At 38.3% G+C, this 24,838-nt stretch overlaps 1 protein-coding gene across 1 annotated transcript in view; it reads left to right on the top strand.

The window, feature by feature from the left end:
* CACNB3 (calcium voltage-gated channel auxiliary subunit beta 3) overlaps window positions 1–24,838 on the top strand; it is a 116,837-nt gene that overhangs the window by 16,912 nt on the left and 75,087 nt on the right. The window contains exon 2 of the mRNA XM_072399597.1: window positions 4,246–4,385. Within this exon, the coding sequence (XP_072255698.1) occupies window positions 4,246–4,385 (140 nt within the window). The remainder of the gene's footprint in view (window positions 1–4,245; window positions 4,386–24,838) is intronic.

The raw sequence follows: 24,838 nt of genomic DNA, 5'->3' as shown, positions 1-24,838 counted from the left end.
GTTTTTGAAAAACATGCATACAAAATTAGGAGGTACTATTAAAAATGTACAAGTTGGTTAACAATAGAACCATTGAAAATAGAGCTGCCGGGGTTGCTCAATCCCATGGGAGGTCTGAGCCTCCTGAGTTTTATTTTTCAATGCACGCTGTGTAAGTACTTGAATTTGACTTGAAATTCGGCTCCTTTATTGGGCAGAAGATCTTAGACTAGGGGCGGGATAGGCAGCACAAGGAACCAATCAGTTGTGTTGCAGTTAAAGATGCATTCTGAAAGGGGGAAATACAAAATAACAGAGAGAAGAGCTCATCAGTCTGCTGTTTTGCCTTTTTTTTTACTATGCGTTCATAGACTAAGGCAGGAAAGAATACTGTAATTGGTAGGCAAATGCAGGATTAGACTGTGTGGTGTCACAGAACTATGAAAATCTCTAGTTGTAAAACAAACAGAAATCATTTGGCAGGTAAAACAGTATACTTGTAAAATAATTTGTATAATTAGCTAATGGCCTAAAGTTTAGCTCCTAAAAATTGTGGATATTTTAATTATGTTCACATAAATTTGGGAACCCATAAGCTGATTTTTCCATGTGTGTCTTGATAGTAGAATAAAATTGCAAGTGATCGACTGCAAAATCTAAAGAGTCCTAATCTATATTTTGCCCTTCACATTCAGCACTGTTGATGGCTTTCTGTTATGATGAACTTCTTGTTTCTAAAATTTACTTATATTGGATAAACCTTTGTGTATCCAGTACACCTTTGTGTACTGGATAAACCTTTAGTGTATCTCATTTTTCCACCCTCTGTTGGTGTGACTCTGCCCTTGGAACTTTCCTTTTCTCTGTCTATATCCATGGCCTGTGTCAGCTGATTAGCTCATCTGGATTTCAGAATCACTTCAATAAAGATGATACTCAGATATTCTCTCAGGTCCTGATCAATTCATCTTTTTTTGTATGTCGTCTTGCTTCTAAGTCTGTTTCTCTGCATGAAATAATAATTACTTTTTAAAATAGCGGAGTACACTCAGATCCCCAAGCCATTTTCATAGATCTAACTTGCATCACTTAATAACTACATTTTACTATTTCTACTTTAAAACATTTCCATTCCTGCACAGAAATAGAATAAAAAGGAACTGACTATCATATCCTAGCCTTACTATAAATAACACTCACCTTTGGGGTCCAACAACAAACTGATTGTCCAATTCATTTCACTTTTACTATTCCCCTTGATTTTGTCACTATTGGTGCTTAAGTGGGAAATAGTATTGGTCCTAACTGTTGTTGCTGTGATCATTCCCCATTGTAGTAGAATATCCAAGGCCAGCTAAAGGGCCCCTTTCTTCTTACAAAATTAAAGTTTGAACAGATACATTTGTTCTGATACTACCTAGTGTACAGCAAGGATGTTGTCAGAAGTTGGTACATTAGCATTTGCCAAGCTTGTGATACTACCCCATGCATTTCCTGCATTTGGGTATGCCACATGTTACTTGATATCACATTATATAGAGTAGTTATAAAGCACCACTGAACCTAATGCCCCCCTCTCATCTGCATGACGCCTAATTTGTTTGTGGAAAATTGTCAGCAAAACTATGATATTGTTTAACAGTGGTTGGGCAATATGAGGACTTGGGTCATCAATAAAGTCCTAATTTATTAGTTATACCAGTGCCTGTGCATTTTTAGATATGCCTCAAAAGTCCTAATATGTTCCCCACAACCTGGAACTACATACACATTATTATTATTATTACAGGATCCCTGAAAATTTACAGATACCATACTCACCACGTCTCTGAACTGCACATAGCCTTCTTTTCTCAACAATAGCCACATCTTTGCACTCATATTCATGTTCTGCTGTCCCTTCTACATACCGTTTTTTTTACTTTTAATGACAATCTAGAAGTCAAAAGGAAAACCGAGTTATGTAGCAATTACAACAAAGGTGTGTAATATAGCATAGACAGATATATACTAAGGAAATATCATACAATGTTTTTTGTCTAAACACTGTTTGGTACTTTTCAACCCATAAAACCTCCAAACATCACATTGGGCTTGTCTTCATGCACTGATGTGGCATTTCTTTCTTCACTGTCTCACAAGGTACATAATATGATGTTATATTTATCCAATGCAATCTTTTGTTTCTATAGGCTACCTCCTAAGATTGTAGGGAAAAGGCCTATTCTCCTTGTGTGTCCTATGTATATGTCTGTTATATTTGTAACAGAAAATGTTTTATGCAGTATTATATTATGTAATTCAGAATATAATGGCCATGGAAAGTAGCTCAATGTTTAGGAGATAGATGGAGGAGGTAGTTTTATTATTATTAACCAGTCTATTTATAGCACCGACATAGTATACAAAGTCTTAAGTTATGTTACTAACTGTCTTTACCATAGTCATTTGTTGTTACCAGTCTAAAGCCAATTTTTGGAAGTCAATTAACCATGTTTTTGGGATGTGAGAGGAAACAGCAGTGCCCAGAAGAAACACATAACATCCGTACATGTATGGTATCAATTAGCCAAACTTCAGCGTATACTTTAATTCGCCTATAGCTACAATTTTTTTTCCTTACAAAAGTAGAATTCACGCCATATAAATGACAGCTGACCATTGCAAGAACCCCCACTGATACAGTTTTTGCCAACCCTGTTAACTGTCACTTTAGCTGAACAGCTTGATGTGTTTCAGAATGTGAAAAAATAATAAATCGACTGGCAGGATCTGGGAAATGGTACAGGTTGGAAAAATGAAAAAAAAAAAATATTTAAAGAGATTGCAGAGCCAATAGATGTGTACAGTACACATTAAATTCTTGGTTTAAACCCCCAAGAGCCCTAAATGGCTAAAATAAAGAGCTAATATTTAAAATCAGTGTGCTCTATCAAATGATCAGAATAGGTACATAGTGCAGATATTTTCTGTTGTCTACACCAAGCCCTTGTTTTGGTGTCCTAAACTACCCCATGTGCCATCCAGGTTAAAGAAACATACCAATGGATTGTGAACCATGCTTTTTGTCACTGTTCCCGGCTGAACTAGAGAATTTGTGTATGTACTAGCATTCCTTCCCTTCTCCTGTTACTAGCTTTGTCCCTGAACCTTTTGGATTTTTTGCTCGGTCTACTTCTTCGTTGCCTCTAACGATTAGAATCTATTGCTAGCGGCACTCCTTTTGCTGGCACTGATCAGTACAAATGAACAGGGAGGTTGTTACAGACTCTTTTCTTTAGGCTTCAGTATATGTTGCTTCCTTGGTTTCTGATCTCAGCTTCCTAATTGCCACTTGTTGGGCCACCAACAGGGGGGAATGGGAGATCCTTTGGTGGGCTTTTGCTACTGCATTCCATATCAAATTTATACTAGCTTCGTCAGAGGGAGTAAACTCCTGGCTTCAAGCTAGTGGTGCAAAGGTAAAAGTACATTAAAGAGGAACCCTGGCAGGAGCAGGTACTAAGATAAGTTTAACCACTGAACACCACTGCTAGCCTATATTAGTTTATTATGGGCACTGAACTGATCCTGGGGGTTATTATTGCCATCACTGTCACCAATGTTGTTGGTTATTATTGCAGTCACTGACAATAATGGGGCTTAATTTTTTACCAATTTCTCTTCAGACTACCCTCAGATCACATTACGTGTAAAGCAAGGCGGAAAGGTGCCACACTACAAGCCATGCACCATTAAGTGACATGCACATTATTGACCATGCCCATTTTCATGAACTTATACACAGGAATACTGGTACTTACTCCTAACCATGCATTAGGTGCATTAACTTGTATAATACATAGTTCCTATCTCAACAGTTACTGGTCCCTGAGTCATTCCCCAACAGTTCTCCTAGTAAAATTCTCCTGTAAGTTTTTTGCAAAATGTAGGCACTCTGTTTATACACTGTGTTCAGAAAAGCATATATTATATAAATGGTTTATTTTTGGCAATCTTTTGGAACAAGCGAACATTTTTTATTGGTCACTGTAACAGGTAAAATGTAGTAAAAGTGGATTGCAGGTGGGGGTCAGATATTCTGTTTTTTTTACGAATTGAATGATAAATTTACAAAATAATTCTTAGAATTAGCCGCATATTTCTATGCAGACTTGGAATATTCTTTATCTATTTACCCATGTCCCCAAATAGCATTCCATAGTGAAATTTTTCCACTGCTCGCAAAACTTTACAGCAGGTCCTCCTTCTCACTTTTTCTGGTAGGTCCCCAGTCAGGCCCTGTGTACTACACGCCAGTCCTGCAGCTGCCAGCAGTCACCAGCCTGGTGTCTTTGAAGACTACAACCTGGGCACCTCCTCCAAAAGTTCATCATCCCTTGCGGGGTACGTTGGGGAAGCTGGAGGTTTGTGTCTTTCATTATCTTTGCAGGAGTAGTTATAAAACAAGGTAGACTTTAAAGCAATTGCAAATATTATATTAAAAGGCATCTCTGAATTTTTTTTATTCTTGAAAACTGCTTTTTTTAAATGATAAAGTGTCTGAATTGTTCCACAATTTTCTTCTGTGTTTTATTTAGTTTTAAATATTTACATCTTTTAAGTTAGAAAATGTCGTTGCTTTTGTAAGAGCAAAATATACCTTTAACACCTAGAAAAAAATGGCTTAGTTTACATTTATGACTCCAAACCCTTGTCCTGATAGCTTGTATTTCAAGCCATGATTCAGTTCAATTCCATTCTTGTGAAGTACACTAGAAATGACTAGTATATACTGTATTCAGATAGGAATATGGGTTTAGATTTATTATATGATTTATTCAAATGCTTTATTATTCATAATAAAATTTTTATATTTTGTCAAATAACATTCTTGTGTAACACTATTAATGGCTGAGATAAGATGCAAACCATAAATGATGCCGTTTGATGTCTCTTGAATTCTGCACGGATAACGCTGTGAATAGAAGCTCCGATGTGGCCTCCAGCGAAGGAAACCGTTGTTTCTTGTGAGTGGCATCACAAAAGAATCATTGGATACTTCATTGCCAGGGGGTTTGCTTCTGTATAATCAAAAAAGAAAATCCATTTGGTGCCTCTGAAAATACAGCAAGAGCTTTCTCTTCTTGTTGCCACAAAACATTAATACAATTATTTGGCACTTAGATATCCATGGATCCATAATTTTAACCACATTGTAGCAGAAGAGGTGAACCTGAACTGACAGAAATGGAAGGAGGAGTATATGAGAGAGAGGGAGGGAAGGAGGGAAATAGAGAGTGGCTGTGTGATGGAAAGCAAGAGGAAAGGCTATGAACGTACACAGGCACATCAACCGAGGACGCAAAGTCTGCCTTGGCTGAAAGAAGAGATTTTAAGAGTGCAGCTCTGGGCAATATATTGCCCCTTCTATGTCTTTTTCTGATTCTAGTGCGACATTTCTTCTGAATGAGGTAACCATTTGCCTTTCTTGACTGCCTTAGGGGGAAGGTTGGGGCTAATGTGAATGTGGGGCTGAGGGTATAATCTATCTGTGGTACACAGCTCTCTTTTCGGGATGTGCACTGATCCATAGCAGGCCTAATGCTTTTAAGGGAGCTTTCTCTTTTCCAGAATAATAAAAGGAAAAATAACCAGAAAAGGGTACAGAATGGTATAGAAACCCTTATATAAAAGAGTATTGTAAAAAGCATTTTTAAGAAAAAAAGTCATCCCTACGAGGGTGGTAATTATGGATTTGTTTTAATGGTTTACAAAAAAATGGGGTTATAAAGTAATTGTAGCTCCAGGGTTTATGCTTAAAAAAATAGAACAAAAACACTGTATTTAAAGTAAAGGTAATAAGGGAAAAATGACACTGTTTTTCTAGAAAGAACAGTGTTACTAAGTGTATCATCAAAACAGGTAAAAACCAGAGAAAATACACACACAGATGTGTATAGATGTGCTGTGTGTCTACGTGTCTACATAGGTACATATATGTGTGGGTGCATTCAATTGCAAGGCGGTAATGGGAAAATGACAGCAGCTTTGATAAATAACAAATGAAGTTGATTTAGCTCTCAGCTTACAGGACTGATGAGAAAGAAACAATGAAAAATAGTCAAACATGACTGATTCGGGGAAAGCTGGCTGCTTGTCAAGGAGCTTGGTTAGAGCAGAAGTATGGGTGGTTGTTGTTAACTGTTAACTATGGGATTCTTTAACCTTGTCTATGTCAGCCTGAAGTATTTAATACCACTGAATCTGATGAGATGTGCCTTGCCGGATTTCATGGTCCTCCCTTTGTGGTCTTTTATGGTGTTTAACGTTTTCTCATAATAGCATTGCTTTTCATACCCCCATCTCTCCATCTGACATCAGACTGTCATCATGGCGCCCTGTTCAGCTAATCTCAAAGAACTGAAAGCCGTGAACATTTGACTACTTATTCATTGGCTTTCTTATCTGAACCTAAAGATTAAATACCCAAGTTGCCTAACTCAATTATGTTATGATAATGTTGCCTCTAACGTAGATTACCGGTACCTGTTCAGTGTACTGTGGGATTTTTTTTAAAGGTTTCAGTTTTATTTAGCACTCCACCACAAAAACCTCAACGCAATCAAGCATAACCTTCAATATTCTAAGTATGAAGGAACTGGTTTTGGTTTAGTTATCAGTAAATTAGGAAATTTAAATGGTATATAATAAAATATACTGCAGTTTAAATTTGTCCTGGCAGCACATAATTTAAGATCTTGCCCTTAAATATAGGCCAGCTAATCTTGACCATGGGTGAAGAAGGCCTTCTTGAAACAACATTGAATTGTAACTGTAAATTGTCAGTATTTACTTTAGAATACATAAATAGACATTCTTGTGTTTATATATTTTTACATTACTTACAGTGTCACAGTACATTTTGTTTTTTGATTTATATATTTTGTGGAACAGACAAGAGTTCACTGGGAATGTGGATAATACAGGGCTTAATATATTTACATTCTACCACTGATCCTGTGTTTAAGATATATAAAAATATCAAAGTATATAAAAGTATCATTTTAAAGGCCCTTAATAACACATATAGAGCCACTTTAAAATAAAAATCTATAGTATAAATTATGTTGACACTGATTGTTTACTATATATGATCTATTATTAATATTATAAGCAAATTGCCCATATACCTTTAGTGGTTACAGTGAGTCTGGGTACATATGTTTCCCAAAACATGGAAATCTGCATTACCAAAACAAGCAATAACTTGATAAAATATTCAGACCACTCCAGTATAGAAGCCAGGCTTTTAGGTTTGGGAAATGCTGATTTAGAGAAATTAAATTAGTACAACCTCACAGTAGTATGTCAAATCTGTAACTAAAGTTTTTGGCAATGCAATACCAGGTTTATGGTCTACAAGAGACTAACCTTAAGCTGAAATCAATAGATGTATGTAATTGCCATTATCTATTGTCAGCTATTTGTGACAGTGGGCCTACTTGAGCCTCGCATAGAATGCTATAAAAGTACCTTTCTTCTGTAATGGATACACAGCAAGTAATTTCCAAAGCAGATTTGGTCAAATCAGTTCATAGAGTTGTAAAAGTCTGATGCATAAATGCTTCCAACAGGTTTCCGGGCTGGGGTTTTCACCGCCAGTTTAAGCCATGATTACTATGATGTTTCAGGCATGATTACATGATTTGGCTATGTATATACCTAGTATCAGAGCAATCACTTACGCTAATTAGCCAAAACATTAAAACTACTGACAGGTAAAGTGATTGATTATCTTGTTACAATGGCACCTGTCAGTGGGTGGGATATATTAGGTAGTAAGTGAACAGTCAGTTCTTGATCAGAAAAATTGGGTCAGAGCATCTCAAAAAAGGCAAGCTTTTGGGCGTGTCCCCTGCATGCAATGTATAGCACCTACTAAAAATGAAGAAAAGACACCTGGTGAACTGGTGACAGGGTCATGATTGGCCAAGGCTTTTTAATGCATACAGTGAGGGCTAATAGCACAAATTGCTGAAAAACATCCTGATTATTACAGAAAAGTGTCAACACACTGAGCCTAACTTACTAAAGCTCTTCAAGGCTGGAGATACAGTTTATCAGTGAACCTGGGTGAACCAGCAAACCTGGAATGGATTTCTTGAAAAAAGGCAAATGATCTCAATCCTGGACCATGCCCATTTCAGGTTTGCTGGATCACCCAAGTTTACTGATGATAGTGCATCTTCTCCAGCCTTGGAGCTCTTTAATAAATCAGGCCCTCTGTGCATCTATGCTGGCTGTTTTTGGAGCTTCATAGCTGCAGACTAGCCAACTTTCCCATGCTAACCTCTTTCCTAACCTCCAATGGGCATGTGAGCATCAGAACTCGAATGAAGTAATATTAGGAGGTGAACTGGTGTTATGATTATCCTTTTTGTAGGTCATGTGGAAGTCCGGGGGCATGTGTATTATTTATCTGGGGAAGAGTTTTCAGCAGCATGTGCTTTAGGAAGAAGGCAGGTCATTGTATCTTAAAGGATCTGCTGCCAACATCTAGGTGCCAGATACCATAAAACACCTTCAGAGGTTTTGTAGAATTCATATATAAATGGGTTTTGGCTAATCCGTGTACATTGAGGATGTGCTTTGGGTTTGCAGTATATTATGATATTTTGAAGTTGATTTCTGAATTGCAACATATGGGCATCTCAGACTTGCATATTACATTGATTTGATCACCATCTGCAGCTGCTGAAGCATTTCTTTATACATTAAGTTTGTTATTACTAAATAAATTGGCCTCATGTCTTGCTTAATCATATCTTTAACAGTTATTAACACAATACGCTATCTGTTTTAGCTCCTCAGGTGAAATATTATCTAAATAGAGGTCCCCAACCTGTTGCCCCTGGACCACTGGTGGTCCACGAGAAAACTTTGGTGGTCTGGGTCTCTGGCCGGTACACCGGCCAGAGCCGCAGACCATGTCTCTTGTATGCATCGCAGGTTTAGGGCGGTGGGTGGTTTGTGTCTTTGGCTTCATGACATCGCTCTGGGGCAAGTTTCTTTACACATCTCCCATGCTCGGTCCGGAGTCGGTCAGTTTCGTGGTCCATGATGTCCAAAAGGTTGATTACCACTGAAAAAAAAAAGGTTTGTTTTTCTTTCAAAGTCAAGTGTTAAGGGGTTAAAACCTCCACCAGATCTACTGTTGTCTCCTTCCCCACTACAATTTTTTATGTATTAGGAATAAACTGCAAATCTTCCTCACCTCCCTTTACCTCACTTTCTGTCTCATTTCCGGGAAGAAAGAAAGTAAATGGAAATTGTATGAGTAGGGCACAAATGACAAACAAACCTACAGTGAATATATTACAAGAATCACAGGTAGGTACACTGTTACTAAACCAGTTAATGTAATAATTGTAATATTCTCTGGTGGTGAATCAGTTACTGTCATGTAAAACACATTAACATGTCATATGCACAGCTTTATAATGTTTTTTTTTCTAAATTTCAATCTATGTAGCTATTCAATAAAATGTGTTATAAACAAATAAGGCTTACTTACTTAATTACTACTCCATTATTATTTTTTTAAAATTCTAGTTTTCTGATTGTCATGCTGGCAGGTGTTCTGATTTTTTTCTTACATTTCTGATCTGTACACTTGTTATGTCAGTGACTCAGAAAACCTTGATGATATATGGGGCAGCAATAACAGCCCCCATGCTGAACTATAAAATACACAGTATATTGTGTCAAGAGACTTAATGCCAGATGCTTGTGAAGTATAGTGCCAACCTTTTTTTTCTCATAGGAATCATGAAAGGTTGTGATACAAACCTCTAAATGCACATTATAACAGAGCTTTTTAGAATAAATAATAAATAACAAGAGAAATCAAAGAGAATTAATTGTGGACAACCTTGTTTGGTGTACCTCCTAACAGTCTGTTCTACGTAGAAATGGACCCTTGTTGAGTTGGCATATCAGTTCATTGGGCCTGATTTATTAAAGCTCTCCAAGGCTGGAGAGGGTACACTTTCGTCAGTGGATCTGAGTGATTCAGCAAACCTTCAAGTCATTTGCTATTTCCTAGCAAATGTTTTTAATCCTGGACCAGATCCATTCCAGGTTTGCTGGGTCACCCAGGTTCACTAATGAAAGTGTATCTTCTCCAGCCTTGGAGAGCTTTATTAAATCAGGCCCATTATATTAGCTAGTTGAAAAGCAGATTGTTTTTGTTCTAAAGGCTGCACAGCAAAATGTCACCAAATACAGAACAGCTGGAGGGCTGTGATGTTTTCATAGGTCTTTTAACTAGAGGATTTTTTTTTAGAACTGTGTAAAATAGTCTTAATTTTTGAACTATAATAAAGAATAATATAAGCTGTAATGAGTATATACACATAATCTACCTACACTTCGCCATGGCCAGATTTAATTATTCACCCTTCTTGGCCAACCTTCATTTGGTATCCCACCTCTAAACTCCTAATGACAGTAGATCAATCCCAGCTCAAGAAGCTCTCTAAGATTAACAGTGGAAAGAATAAAAACATTTTTGGCCCTCTTTGCATGATTACACTTAAAAAAGTAAGCAACAGAAAGTAAGCAATATTTGTGGATTACCATGTATCTCTCCTGGCTGATCTGCCACACAAGGCCATGGCCCATGTTGACTATGCAGAAAACTGTCATCAGTTTTTATCCTGGCATTATGTTTGGCTGGTTATCCCATTCCCTAAATCCCTATGGTTTTTTTCTGAGTGATCTGGAATCAAAGTCAAAGAAAATGCAAGTTCTAACTATTGCAGTTTTTAATGAGCAGAACAGAATTTTGAGACAACTTTTTCTAGTCCTGTAAACGGTGTAAGTCTCAGATATCAGCCATGTTGAGTACATTTCTGACTTTTATCACAATTACATCACTTTTATATTTCCATTTAACCTGAGAATCAAATTCAAGCTCCTGTGCTTTGCCATCAAATCCCTCCACAGCTCTTGTCCCACTTACCTTTCTGACCTGAAACATACTCCCCTAGTCCCTCTCTTCCCTCCTCCAATGACCTACTAATGACTTCCTAACTCATAACCTCCTCACAGGCACGACTGCAAACTTTTCTAGAGCCTCCTAGAGACTTTCTGGAAGGGTCTTCCTCGTCCTATTCAGCTTGCTCTTACTTTCTGCTCATTTAGAAGAGTGCTCAAAACCTATTTTTTCAAACTCACCTACTCGTCTTCTTCTGTCCCTTAAAACCCTCACTACTTCCCATCACTCCATATCTCCCCTTCTATTGCGTTGGTTATTCCCCCACCTCCTAGATTGTAAGCTCTACTGGGCAGGGTCCTCTCCTCCTCCTGTGTCACTGTCTGTATCTGTCTCCCATTTGCAACCCCTATTTAATGTACAGCGCTGTGTAATAAAGCAGTGGTGTCCAGTTTAAGAGCATCAAAGAGTCCATTTTGCTTCCATTTACAACTTCCAATTTAAAAGTACTAGGCGATGGTCATACTTGTCACAGTGAAAGCAGCAAAAACATGCATATAACAAGAATAACTTCCTTCCAAGAAGCTCTATCTTTAGGGACCCCTATATTCACCTCTGTACTATTGCTTAATTTTCCTTCATACTAGCCTGTGTCACCACAGACATCAATGCAATGTTTTTTTGGGTAAGTGATACTCAGCTCATATCAAGTGCAACAGTAATGACCACCTAACACACACTTTATTAATAAGTGTTATGGCAGTAATAATAACACTTTTATTATTGTCATCAATAAATAAACAACCCTGACTTGTATTCAGAGGCAATGGCAGCCAATAACACCCTACTCATGTTACTCTTACTGGTGTTCAGTGGCTGCAGTAAACCCCCAGTCACTGATGTTGATTGGCAGCAATATCCCCACCCATAATGGAGAGATTGTAATAACTTCCCCCTAAATGCTATTTAGCAGCAGTGTCAGCAGTAAATGTACCCCCCTTCTTTGGTGTTCAGTAGCATCAATAAAGACCCCCTCCACTTTCACTGGAGTCATTAGCAGTAATAAATACCTCCTTTCTTTGATATTGAGTTTTTTATATGTATTATGAAGCAATAATAAATCCCCATTAACCCTTGTCATTTACAGTGGCAGCATTTATTACCTCCTCCTCATCGGTGTTCATTGGCAGTATCAGTAATAAATAAACCCATTTAAAGCTGACCTATCAATAAACATTTAATTTGGGTGATATGACTGCGTGTTCTCTTACCTTTTAAATATTTGTTATGGTTTTCTGCTTTTTTTAAATTGTTATATAGTAATAAATCTTCCCCCTACTTCCATGGTTCTCAGCTTGGTGAGAAACAGCCCGCAGCATCCTGGGATGTTTCTGTCACATATTGCAGGAGGCTGATCTCCAGAATCAATTAGCCCTATCACCCAAAATTATATGTTTGTTGTCAGGTCCACTTTAAGTTAAGTTCAGAGGCAATAGCATAGTAATGGAAAAAAGCTTTTTAGCTGCTCCATATTTCCGGCTAAGAATATGTTCCTATATGCATTATTACCCACAAAGTTTTAGCTTTTTTTTTATATCAGAGACCCAGTTTGCCCCAGACAAAATAGTTTTGTGGACTTAATCCTTTATATTACACAATAGCTATGTAATGTGAAGGCCTACCCAAATAACACTTTTATATAATCAGGTTTGTCCTTGCACTCGTTAATAAAGAATACTTACCAATAAGATGTCATCAAAAAGCTACCAACAGAATGCTATCTGTAGCAATTATTTACAGTTAGAATAGTAAAATGATATTATGACCGGTTTCTATAGGTTAGTATATATTACTGTGTATCAACGGTTATTACACAGGATTATTCTGACCATAAAAATAGTTTCCTCCAAAGTGACAGGTCTGATGCCTGTGTTTCTCAGCAACCAGTTATTAAACCCATAGATAGTTTAGGTGAAGAAAAAAATTCTTCTTCTTTTAACGTTAAAGGAAAATTTTGCTTTTAAATCCTCTTTACATAATGATCTGTGTCAGTCATAAGAAGCCTAATTAACTGGCTCCTCACACTGTGCAGCTGCAAAGCGGTAATTTATGGAAAGCTTCAATTACATTTTATTTTTTATTGTTGATGCCAGAATGGAATACAAATAAGTTATCACTGAAAATTGTTACATTTGTGATTTGCAATCAGAATGTGGAATATCTGTCCTAAGAATAACTTAAAGAGATTCTATTCTGTAGATGCAAGGACTTCTTTTTAAAGCTGAAGAATGTATCAAAACAGACAACTTCAATAGATAGAGGCTAAGGATGCAGAATTTTATGTCTGTGGCCACCTTAAAACCTAGCTAGTCAACTAGGCCAGCATACAATTACCAGTTCTCTGTATTAGATATGTTTGGCTGGTTGCTTTTGTTATTTACTGTCATAAACAGGCATTAGGCATCCAACCTCCTGCCTTGAAAGGCATATACACCCACATTCTAGCAATCTTAAGTTAGATGCAGGGGTGTAGTGGGGCGGGCACAGGTGAGAACGCCGTGCCCTCATTTTTTTAGGGAGTCGGCAAGCATGCCCACTCTTCTTTTACAAAGAATTCTTTGGTGGTCCGCAGCTCAGGCTGGTCCGCCCCCCTCCCACCGCTGGGTCAGGAGAAGGACCCCGCTGGGTAGGGGCCCATTGACTAGAGCCGCAGAACACATATGGAATGGCAGGCGCTGGGCGGTGGTTGGGTTGTCTTTCTGAACACAACCTGTCCTCTCTCCCATCACACAGGCTCAGACCTGCGATGGGAGAGTGGGTGGGTTCTGGTATCATGACACCACTCAGGGGGACGTTACTTCCCCTTTGAGTGACACAGGCAGGGGTGTAGTGGGGCGGACACATACCGTTCCCCCTGTTCTTTTTTTTTTTTTACGACTACACCCCTGGTTACATGTCATAATTTCACATCTGACAAGTATGCGATACATACAGTACCTCCTCCATGAAAAGATATAAGAGGAACACCTTTTAGCACAAAGTATATAGGCAAGGGACACACCTATCCTCCCTCCCCAGTTACACGCACCCTGAAGGAATATTATCAAAGGAAAAGACTGAATAAACCTAAAAGTGCTTTTCACCTTCATATTTTCTTTATGCTGGCATTTCTATGTGACAAATAACGCCATTAGAGGTTAGATGAAAGGTTTAGTGTATTTTAACACTATTGGTATAATAACATTTTTATAGAGATCTATACATCTAATCAAAAAGACGGAAGGTGGATTTGTTTCCCAAAAAGGGACAGTCCCTGTAAATAGGGGACACATGCAAGAAAGATCAGAACAACATGTGTCTAATATTTATAATAAGTTAAAATTAACCTGTGGACCCATCTTATATTTTTAGGTTTTCCAGTATCCACAGTGCAAAACCATAAGGCTTAAATTATCTTGAAAATGTCGGAGTTCTTAATAGGCCACGATGCTCTATGATTGAATACTTGCTTTTGTGGTTATGCTACCCATTACATTTGGTTACCAATATGAAGAAAACTAGGGTGGGTGCAGGTGGGTATTTTTATTCAGTTCTTCCTTCATTGGTGGGAACTGGGTACATTAAAGAAAATGGATTTTAGTTTGTCATTGGATTGGACCTGTGTTGCGTAGTTTGCTCTATTGTATTGATTAGGCTTATCCAACTACCATTTATTGTCTATAGTCTGGATTGAAATGTTTTTTTTTCCATTTTAGGTTTACTAGTCTATTGTCTATATATATATTTTTTTGATCTAGTGAAAAACCTTAAATGTTTCACCCTCCAAGTGCGTGATTTGTTTGTTATGTGATAATGACACAATGAAAATGAACACATTATTATCTTTTTAGGCAAATATCTCCATTTAGCTGTACTCAAGCATATGGAGAGCACATTTGATGAATCATTGGTCCTCAAGGGTGCTGTGCAGTCTGTGTACTTCAACAGTGTGTTTCAGGTGCTGGCTGGACATATATACTGCATGGTACATTTCAACCCCAGTGAATTTATTTATATATATATTATATATATATATATATATATATACAATATTTCTGTTTGCAGCTGTGATCGATAAAATTGCTAATTAAATCCATTGAAGTTACTTATCTCGTTGTAAGCTTTCAGATGGAGGTATAGCAGGTATGACTCATGAATCATGTGTACTATTAGGCTAATTCATATAAAGGTATTGTGATATAATATAACATGCCTATGTGAGGAGGTTCTGATAAATGTAGTCATCCTCTGGCTCGCAGACCACATGCTTATTCCCGGGTAATAATTACCCAAATGAAAACAGCCTCAAAGTTCCCAAATTGGCATATGGCACATAAAATAGATAAATGGCTGCTTTCTCTAAAACCTTTTTACCCAAGTATTTTGCTTTGTTATTTTGTAAAGAGTACCTGAACCTGTAATGAATATTATGAATTGAATATATGTGAATTGCCTTTGCTGGCTTGGGTGTGAAAGATACAGGTCTTGTGGATAAAGCTTTTCACTTCCCAGCAAGCCAGTAATTTTAAGAATAAATCCAGGGTCAGATTTATTCTTTTTTCTTCCCTAGGCCAGCTAGCTTGTTCTGCCCCCTCCAAACCAATAACAAACTCTTACACTGACAGGCACACAAACACACAATAAAAGCTGTCCCACAAGAACAAAGGAGAGGGAGAAAGAGAGGAAGGAAGAAAGGGAGAGAGAAGGAGGAGAGAGAGCTTGAGATAGAGAAGAAGGAGGGAGGGGAAGAGAGATGAAGGGGAGAATGGAGAGAAAAGGTGATGTAGAAGAGAGAGTGGGAGGAAGAGGAGGAGAGAGAGAGTGATAGAGGGGGAAAGGGAGAGAGAGGGAAGAAGAGGAAGGAAGACAGAGAAGGAGGGAGGGACAGGGAAGTGAGGGGGAGGGAAGAGAGAGCAGAGAGAAGAGAAAGGAGGAGAAGGGAGAGAGAGAGAAATAGGGAGAAAGAAGAGAGGAGGTAGAAGGGAGAAAACGAGAGTGGAGAGAGAGAGAGTGAGGGTGATATACAAGTTATGCGTGATATCTAAATAGATGTACAAGGGGGATAGAGGCAGAGGGCAGAGTGAGTGGGAAGGAGAGATGGGGGAATGGAAGAGAAGGAGGGAGGGAGAGGGGGAAAGAGAGATAAAGCATGAGGGGAGAGAGGGGAATGGAAAGAAACTAAAAAGAGAGGAGGAGAGAGGAAGGAGGAGGGAAGAGAGTGTGAGAAAGAGGGCAGAGAGAGAATGTTGGTAGAGAGAAGGTAGAAAGATGGGGAAGGGATGAAAGAGGCTGAAAAGGAGGTCAGAGCAGAGATGGGAGAGAAGGGGGGGGGGGGGGGGGAGAGCAGGAGGGAGAGGAGAGAGAGAGGGTATTGAGAGTGAAGAGTAAAGCTGGGTACACACTTCCAATAATTATCGTTAGAAAACAAACGATTACGACCGATCAACGGTTGTGCACTGCACTGTAGCGTACTGTGCGTGTACACAGGCTAGATACAATTGTTTGAACGATGCAGGGAGTGGCATGTAAAGGACAAAGTGTATTGCAGAAACCTGCACGATCACTGAACGACTGTACACAAGATAGCGACCGATCCTCGGCCAATCAGATCCACCGTGACGGTCGTTTATTTCCAATGACAATCCTTGTTCGGCATCGTTGGTCACCTTTTTTGTGAATGATTTTCAGCCGATCAGTCAATCATCGTTCGTTTCCAACGATAATTATTGGAAGTGTGTACGCAGCTTTATGCCTTCAAAATAAATGCCACCTCGCACAGATCCCTGCACTGTATGCAGCCTTGGTATATTCACATTCAGTTTGTGTGTCTTATTACTGTGGGTCTCGTCGGCCAGCAGCAGCAGGTTTCAGTTCCATATAGACATGTTTTAATGCTGCCCCAGTGACCATCTTGCCCTAGGACATGGCCTAGATGGTCTTATGGGAAATCCAGCCCTAAAAAGCACATTCCCAAGTCCTGCATGGGTTTTGGAATCAGTCACTTTCTGCATGGTTGTGCTAGAGCAGGGTGACAACTTGTCACCTTTAAAAACCATTTGTTTATGATAGACCTAAATTATTAGCTCTAGCATCTTTGAAGTTTCTCTTTCAAAGAAATGAAACCAGAATACACTTATGACATTGGAAAGTTTCACTTTTGTTTTTGTCATCACACTTGCAGAATAAATAAAAGCATTCTTTCATTGACCTCCCCTAGACATACGTCTCATACATATCCATGAAGGAGCATGAACTGCATAAAGAGACTTATGAATATTTTAGATATTTTGACCGTATCTCTTACCTTGTGAAAGCTATCTGCCTTTATATCTATTCTATTTCTCTGCAAGTTGTTTATAATTCTGTCCAAAAGTGTGAATATTATTGCCCTTCTGTCTTTCATGTCATGCAAACTTTTAAAAGGAACCTAAAGTTTTATATCTATTTCTATCTGTTTCATATCTAGTGATCCCAACCAAAACAACATTCCCTCTTTGCGTGTATTACAATTGTTTTTGCATGAATATGGATTACTGGAGACCAAGCATACATATTATTATTACTTCCCCACAGAAGAGTGTGAAGCCTTTGATTCTATCTAACATATTGAATTATCAATGTCGTGTCCTATCATATGTTAGTAGACATGAAATCACTAACAGAAAAGCTCTATGGTATATGCTATGGTATACTGCCCTTACCCTCACCTTCTATCTTTTGCCTTTGTGATTGTAATTCAAATGATACAGCAGTAAAAACATGACCAGAATAATATTTCGCTTTAGGAATGGGTCTAGTTAAAAGATATTATTACACGTTATAGTCGTTGTTTTCTATTCGCATTTGCTATTCTCAAACTGTGAGATAAACTACACTGCCACCACCAATGGGGCATTCAAGTGAGATCCAAATTCCCCTAAACCTGCCAAGCAATGACCAACATTTGCCAACTGTCAATCAGTAGAGTGAGGCATTGGTGTTAAGGTGATGAGTAGAAGGCCATCCCTGAGATGCTGAGATAAACTTGAATGTTGCTGTACTGAGGTCTAAGGCTTAGTCTACACAGACTGTTTCCCCAGCGTTTAACCTGAGGCTTTTAAAGCCCTTGTTTGAAGTCCCCATGCATTCCAATGGGCTAATCTACACCAGGAGGTTTCCTTCAGGCACGTTATCTAAAACATTGCTTGCAGCGTTTAAAAATTTAAAACGCTGGATAAACGCGGGAAAACGCATGAAAATGCTTGAAAACTATTGAAACTCAATGGAGGCTTTTTCAAGCATTTTTAAGCTTTTATGAAAGCTTCTATTGAAAACAATGGGGGCTTTTATAAACGTTTTTAGCAGGACTTTGGACTCTGGAAGCCCCCTTTATTGAGGAGACTCCAAGATCTCCACCACCCCACCCTGGGGAATGAGTACAGGGGTACATAAAACCCCTTACTCATTCTCTGAAAGGGTAAAATATATGTAAAAATTGACAAGGCTTTAATGGTAAATTATTTTTATTAAATGTGTGTTTGTGTAACTAAACTTTTTTTTACAGGTTATCCCAATGACAGGAGGATTCCCAGGGTTGCAATGAGCACAGCCCTGGAAATCCTCCTGACAGTGAGGGATCGCAGGGCACTAGGGGTTAAATGAGGACAAGCCTCTCCATTCACCCCTAGTGCTCTGTGATTGGCTGAGGTTTTACGTTTCGCAGCCATTCAGCACTAGAAATGAATGGGGAGCCTTGTGCCATTCATCTCTAATGCTCTGTGATTGGCTGAGAAATAGGAAACCCTGATGACAGCTCAAGAATCATCAGGATTTCCCTTTCCTCAGCCAATCAGGGAGCAGAGCAGTCAGCGGAGCTCTGCTATGCTGACAGCTCCACTCCCCTGATTACTCCCACAGCCCTAGAGGAGCTGTGACATGTTCTGTATCTGTAACACATACTACAGCTCCTCTAGGCCTGCGGGTAGTAAGTTGTGGTGTTTTACCAACAGTAGTATTCTTTTGGTCAGTTTTATAATTCCCAGCTGTTATGATACAATCAATGCAAAAGTTACTGCACAGGTTATTGCGTCCTAAAATAACACTCCATTTAGGCCGGTTGTGATAAGAGTTTCAATATTCTTCTAGCAGGAAAAACTGACCAAATTCTTGAAATGAAATAAAATGAAATAACAATGAATGTGGGTCTTTCACAGTTAAATGTCCATTTTTTATATTTAATATATTTTGACCTGCTTTTTAGGTTTATGTATGCAAGCATTTGGGCTTGTGCTTTTTTATGTATCATGTATGCTGTAGACTTTCATATCATTTTATATATAGTTGACATGGCAGTGTTTTTTTTTTGTAATGTAATGTACTTTATACATTTTTTATTCATGAAAATTAAAGTAAATGTAAATTAAAACTCTAATAAATACAACATTTTTGGGTTTTAATGTTTTCAAATTCATGTTTTTTAAATTAAAATTTTAAATTTTTATGTATAATGTTACAGATGTATTAGTTTTATCTCTGAAACAGGAATATATTGCTATATTGATTACTAGTCACCAGTATTTCCTGTGGACCCCCTGCAATTGATCTCCCCCAGCTTCATTCAACTTACTTTTTCTAAACTCAGGTCTTTCTGGACCTGCTGTACAGTAAAAGGAGAAGCAGAAACATAATGTGGGGTAAATTCTGTGTTACTCTGCTTTCTCTTTCAACCACCATGCTTCTTGTCAACATATAACCGGATTGGCTCATTGTGCTTTTATTTCTTAGGACTATATTATACCTGTAGTGAACTGCAGAATTCTGCTGCGGTCCAAACTTCTCACCATTCAAGTGAATGGGAAAGTTTTCTTGAATGAGGCAGATCATGACGCAGTTGCTTTTGGCTGCATGGGTGTTGTTTGAGGACTTGCACTGTGGCTGCAGCCTCATGCAATCTACTTCACTGCAGTGGGAATTGATGCTCGTAGGTGTACAGCAGCCTTTTGTTGTTTGCCCAAGAGCAGCCAACTGTGTGGTCTAAGGGTATATTTTGGGGGTAGGAAGCCTAGTTTGTGGGAAGCGAAGGTCTATGTGGTTTGCAAGGAACCAACTCTGTAGTGCCATGTGTACACACTAGAGAAACACACCACAGCAGTAGCGGCCAATAGCGGCCCCTGTGCAGCACCTATTGGGGCTAGAGCCCTTGTGCAAAACAGCAGTGGCAAAAAGCCAACAGTGGGTCCCTGTGCAAAACTGACTTGGAGCCTTGTTGTCTGTGGGGGCTCCAGGATCTTTGTGCAGTGGCACTCTTTTCACGTCCCTGTGTCTGCCCCTGCTGAACATCCCCTTGTACATTTGCCATTTTTTATATCTTAGTAAAAATGTGCGGCACAATATATGAATGAATGCAGTGTGGCAATAGACTGCCTTGAGACACACCTAATAACAATGATTTTGGATGTTGTTCTTGATGACAAGGTCCACTGCATGATAAAATCTTATAGCTTTGGATACTTGTGGGAATTGTGACCTCTAGTGGGGAGATGTATTTTTGTAGCCATTGAAGATATTTAGAAATAGGGAATAAAATAAGATAGATGCTAAAACAAATTGTTCTCTTATATGTTTTTCCTAAACATTAGGGGAAGATATAGAAACAGATTTTAGATATTAGATGCATGTGTTTTTATGTATGCAATCAGGAAACTTAAAACTTTACATATGGCATTAAAGTTTGTTCTGGGATCCTTCCATCATACAAAATTATTATAATCTTTATTTGTATTATTTTAATATGTTTGATATATATTACATGTTTTAGGTAAATAAATATGTACTGTATATTATAATATAGTGTGGTATGGTGGTGTAGGGTTGCAGAAAAATTGTATCAATTTGACCCCATGAATCACACCGTGTCTAATGTGCATATTCTGTGTTGTAGTTTCTAAAGTAACCACAAGATGGAGTCATAGCACTATTTTAGAAATAAGGTTTCTTTCTTACCGGTACTACAGTACAATACATCAATGTTCTACCTATTTTATTTAGTTATATTTTGGTTCTCATATATTTTTATCTCATTAATTACATTCAAATACAGTGGTGTAACATAAAGCTGATGTATTGCTCAAACTGCCAAAGTTTTGTGCATACATGTGGCGATAGACTGGCATAATTTGCTGGCATATTTTTTGGGGGGACACCAAAAAAACTTTAAAGTTAAGGTTTACTCTTCTTATATTCTGCCTCTCCTGGCTCTTCATTCTCCCCTTATCAATTTACTAATGAAATTATCATTAAAACCTTTATGTTTTAATTACATTCTTTTACTTTACATATTTATACTTTAAGCCCACTGGCATCATCACCAGCTCTTTTTTTGTTTCTATATGTAATGCAGACAGATTATGGCTGATGGATGGGGTGAAGTGTGCTATTATAATGTCAAGCCTTCATTATTAGGGTTAGGGAGGGCTGGGCAAAAAACAGCTCCAGCCAGGAAATAAGACAGGCTTCTTTTGATTGGCTGCAGTTTCTCATGCATGTTGTTTGAAGCTCACAGTGTGCAGTGAAATCATAAACCATTTTAAGCAATCATAGTATAGATGATGAGCCTGTAAAAATCTGCCAGATGGAAAGGAAGATGTAAATTAGCTTTAATCTTGGTACAGAATCTTTAAAACATACAACACAGAAAATGTCATGCAGACATGTGTAGTTGCATCTAATTACTTAAAAATGTTATGACATTACTAAAAACAAATCTCATGGCACAAACCTTTACATGGTATAGTTTTTTGTGTAGACAGTAATACAGAATATAATACTGACCTTGTGGCCATCAGACGGGCCTTTGGGCTGAAATGTGTGCTCATCTCTGTGTAATCCCATGGCTGTACTATTTCAGAGCTCTTTCCTGGTGTAAACCACAGTGCTTAAGTGCTTTTGGCTTTTTACACCTTCCTGCTGATACCTGTGAATAACAAGTTTCCAGACCAATCGGTTTTCCAGTGGCTCTGAGTTTTCAGGATCACGACATTGCGGATAAACACAGAATCTTTTCCTGTTTAGGTGCCCTAAAGGGAAATGGAAGACGTTTCTCTAAGTATTCATTCCTTAGGTATATTGAAACCGTTTTATTTTTAAACAATATCAGGGATGAATTCTATATTTAAATGATTGTGTTCCAATCTCATGGTAATATTTTTTATATAGATTTTCTGATGTCACCATCAGCATGGTGCTGAGCAACTGTGAAGAAATGATAAGACAAGGCAACCAAGGAAAGTATTGGGTTCCGGACTGTATAACCTAAACTAGAATGTTTGGTTTATTGACTCCCATACCTCAGAGCAGACTTCTATAAAAATCATTTTTATTTAAAGGGGTTTTTATTGAGCTTCTCTTAAGTGACAGACATGCTGGGTACACCACTGCAAAAGTAGATCTAAAGCCTGGTTGGATGACATTAGGTTTACTGAAGAGCGGCCATGTTTTTCTTAAATTTTCAGCATACTGATCCTATGGGGGTCTATTTTTGAAGCAGTGAATCCGAAACATTCACTGGTGGAAAATCTTCCCAGTCTATGTGCTTCAATAGTATAATTGATTTTCCACCATGGAATGATTAAGTGGATGCAAGATTCTCTGATTCATGAATGGACTCCATAGTGTTTTCCCCAGGCCAAGCTAGGAATTAAAGCAGCTCTAAACCCAATAACAAATGTAATATATTACAGCCTATCCGTAGATGCGGTGATTGCAATAGTTTTCTTATTTTTTTCCAACTTTTGCGGTCCGTTAAACATTTTTTTGTAATAAAGTGACAACATTCACCCACTGCACTGTATTGTAGAGAAGCAGTGTTGCCACCCTTGGCTGCTCTCCTAAATTGCATAGGGAGGAGGTGTATTGTAGTTCCAAGAGCTGGAAGCTCATAACATTGTTTAAGATAAGACAAAACGGGAACTTTGGCAGTATCCATAAGTATTTTCTGTTTTTTTATCTTGTGCTATTGGATGTCCCTAACTCCCCTTTTGTAACTCCGTGCTTTCATCTGACTGTCCCTGACCCTGTCTCTGTCCCCTTTCCCTATCGAATGCATATATACTGCAAATTCACATTAATTTATTGGTTGATGAATGCATGAAGCATGTCATATAATTACTCTAATCACATTTAGGATTGGATTATTTTTACTTTAGCAATAATATGCCAATCATGATTAGTTTTACATTACAAGATCCATCAGCAGCTGAAAACATCATTACTATATATTAGATGAGAGAAGCTGCACTTTAAGTGGCCATTAGAACATATCTGCTTCATCAAAACAGCAAAAGTTCACAACTACACCAACCAGTTTACAGTGCATTGGTAGGCAACAAGTAAAATCTATAAACTTGTAATGCTATGAAGCAAACTTTGCTGCAATGCAAAGCTGATTTTCAAAAAGGTTGTTTACATCCAGACCCTCTGACATGGACTGTGACCTCTTGCACAGTGTTTCTCAGCCAGGGTTCCTCTAGAGGTTGCTCAGGATTTCTTGTGTAATAAGCATTTTGTGGCTTTCCGGTAATTTACCAGATCAACTGGCCCGGTGTTTCAGGGGTGACTTCGGTTCCATTTGTCAACAAGCTTGGGCTTCACCTTGTATAGAATCCATGGGTACAACAAGAGTATTCACAGAGCATTTAGCAAGCTTTGTTTAAAAACTCTAAAGTGGCTCCATTTTGGGTTTTTAAACATAGATCATAAAGTGTAATAATTGTGTGTGTGTATGGGTCGTAAATTGTAGGTTTTTTTAAATAAATTAGGAAGAGGTTGGATCCTCTGATGTTTTTGTGGATTGCTTTGAGCATCTTTGTTGTAGCCTTTAGGACCCATTCACAGCTTGCTGTGGTGTCATGTTATTGTGTCTTATCATTTTAAATAGGACACTAACTCACAAATAAATGTTTGTGTATGTGAAGCACCACATTACATAGTGATATTGTTCCCTGCAACACAGGAACTTGTGGACATGTCAGTGCTGGAGGTTAGGTGTTGTCCTGCATAGGAATATATCTCAAAGTAAAACTGTATTGGGTAGACACAGGCTGATATGTGATAAAGTCTGATATCTGACATGTTGGTAAATCTCAGCTTGAAGTAAATATTACAATAAATATATATGGAGGATCTTGCACATTTATCTGATAACTTTCTATGTATATCATCCATGAGCTGAGTGTGTATATGTGTATTATATATGAGCTGAGTGTGTATATGTGTATTATATATGAGCTGAGTGTGTATATGTGTATTATATATGAGCTGAGGTCCGTATATAATTATGTGTGTGTGTGTGTGTGTGTGACATCCATGAGCTGAGGTGTATATGTGTGTGTGACATGTTTGGGCTGAGGTGTATATGTGTGTGTGTGACATGTTTGGGCTGAGGTGTATATGTGTGTGTTTGCCATGTTTAGGCTGAGGTGTATGTGTGTGTGTGTGTGTGTGTGTGTGACATCCATGAGCTGAGGTGTGTGTGTGTGACATCCATGAGGTGTATATGTGTGTGTGTGTGACATGTTTGGGCTGAGATGTATGTGTGTGTGACATGTTTGGGCTGAGTGTATATGTGTGTATATATGTGTGTGTGTGTGTGACATCCATGAGCTGAGGTATATATGTGTGTGTGTGACATGTTTGGGCTGAGATGTATATGTGTGTGTTTGCCATGTTTAGGCTGAGGTGTATATGTGTGTGTGACATCCATGAGCTGAGGTGTGTGTGTGTGACATCCATAAGGTGTATATGTGTGTGTGACATGTTTGGGCTGAGGTGTATATGTGTGTGTACATATGTGTGTATGCAATGTTT

This window comes from Pyxicephalus adspersus, chromosome 1, assembly GCF_032062135.1.
Source record: "Pyxicephalus adspersus chromosome 1, UCB_Pads_2.0, whole genome shotgun sequence".
NCBI classification, from domain to species: Eukaryota; Metazoa; Chordata; class Amphibia; order Anura; family Pyxicephalidae; genus Pyxicephalus; species Pyxicephalus adspersus.
Note: the sequence above shows the minus strand (reverse complement) of the source record. Positions and strands in the feature narration are given on the sequence as shown.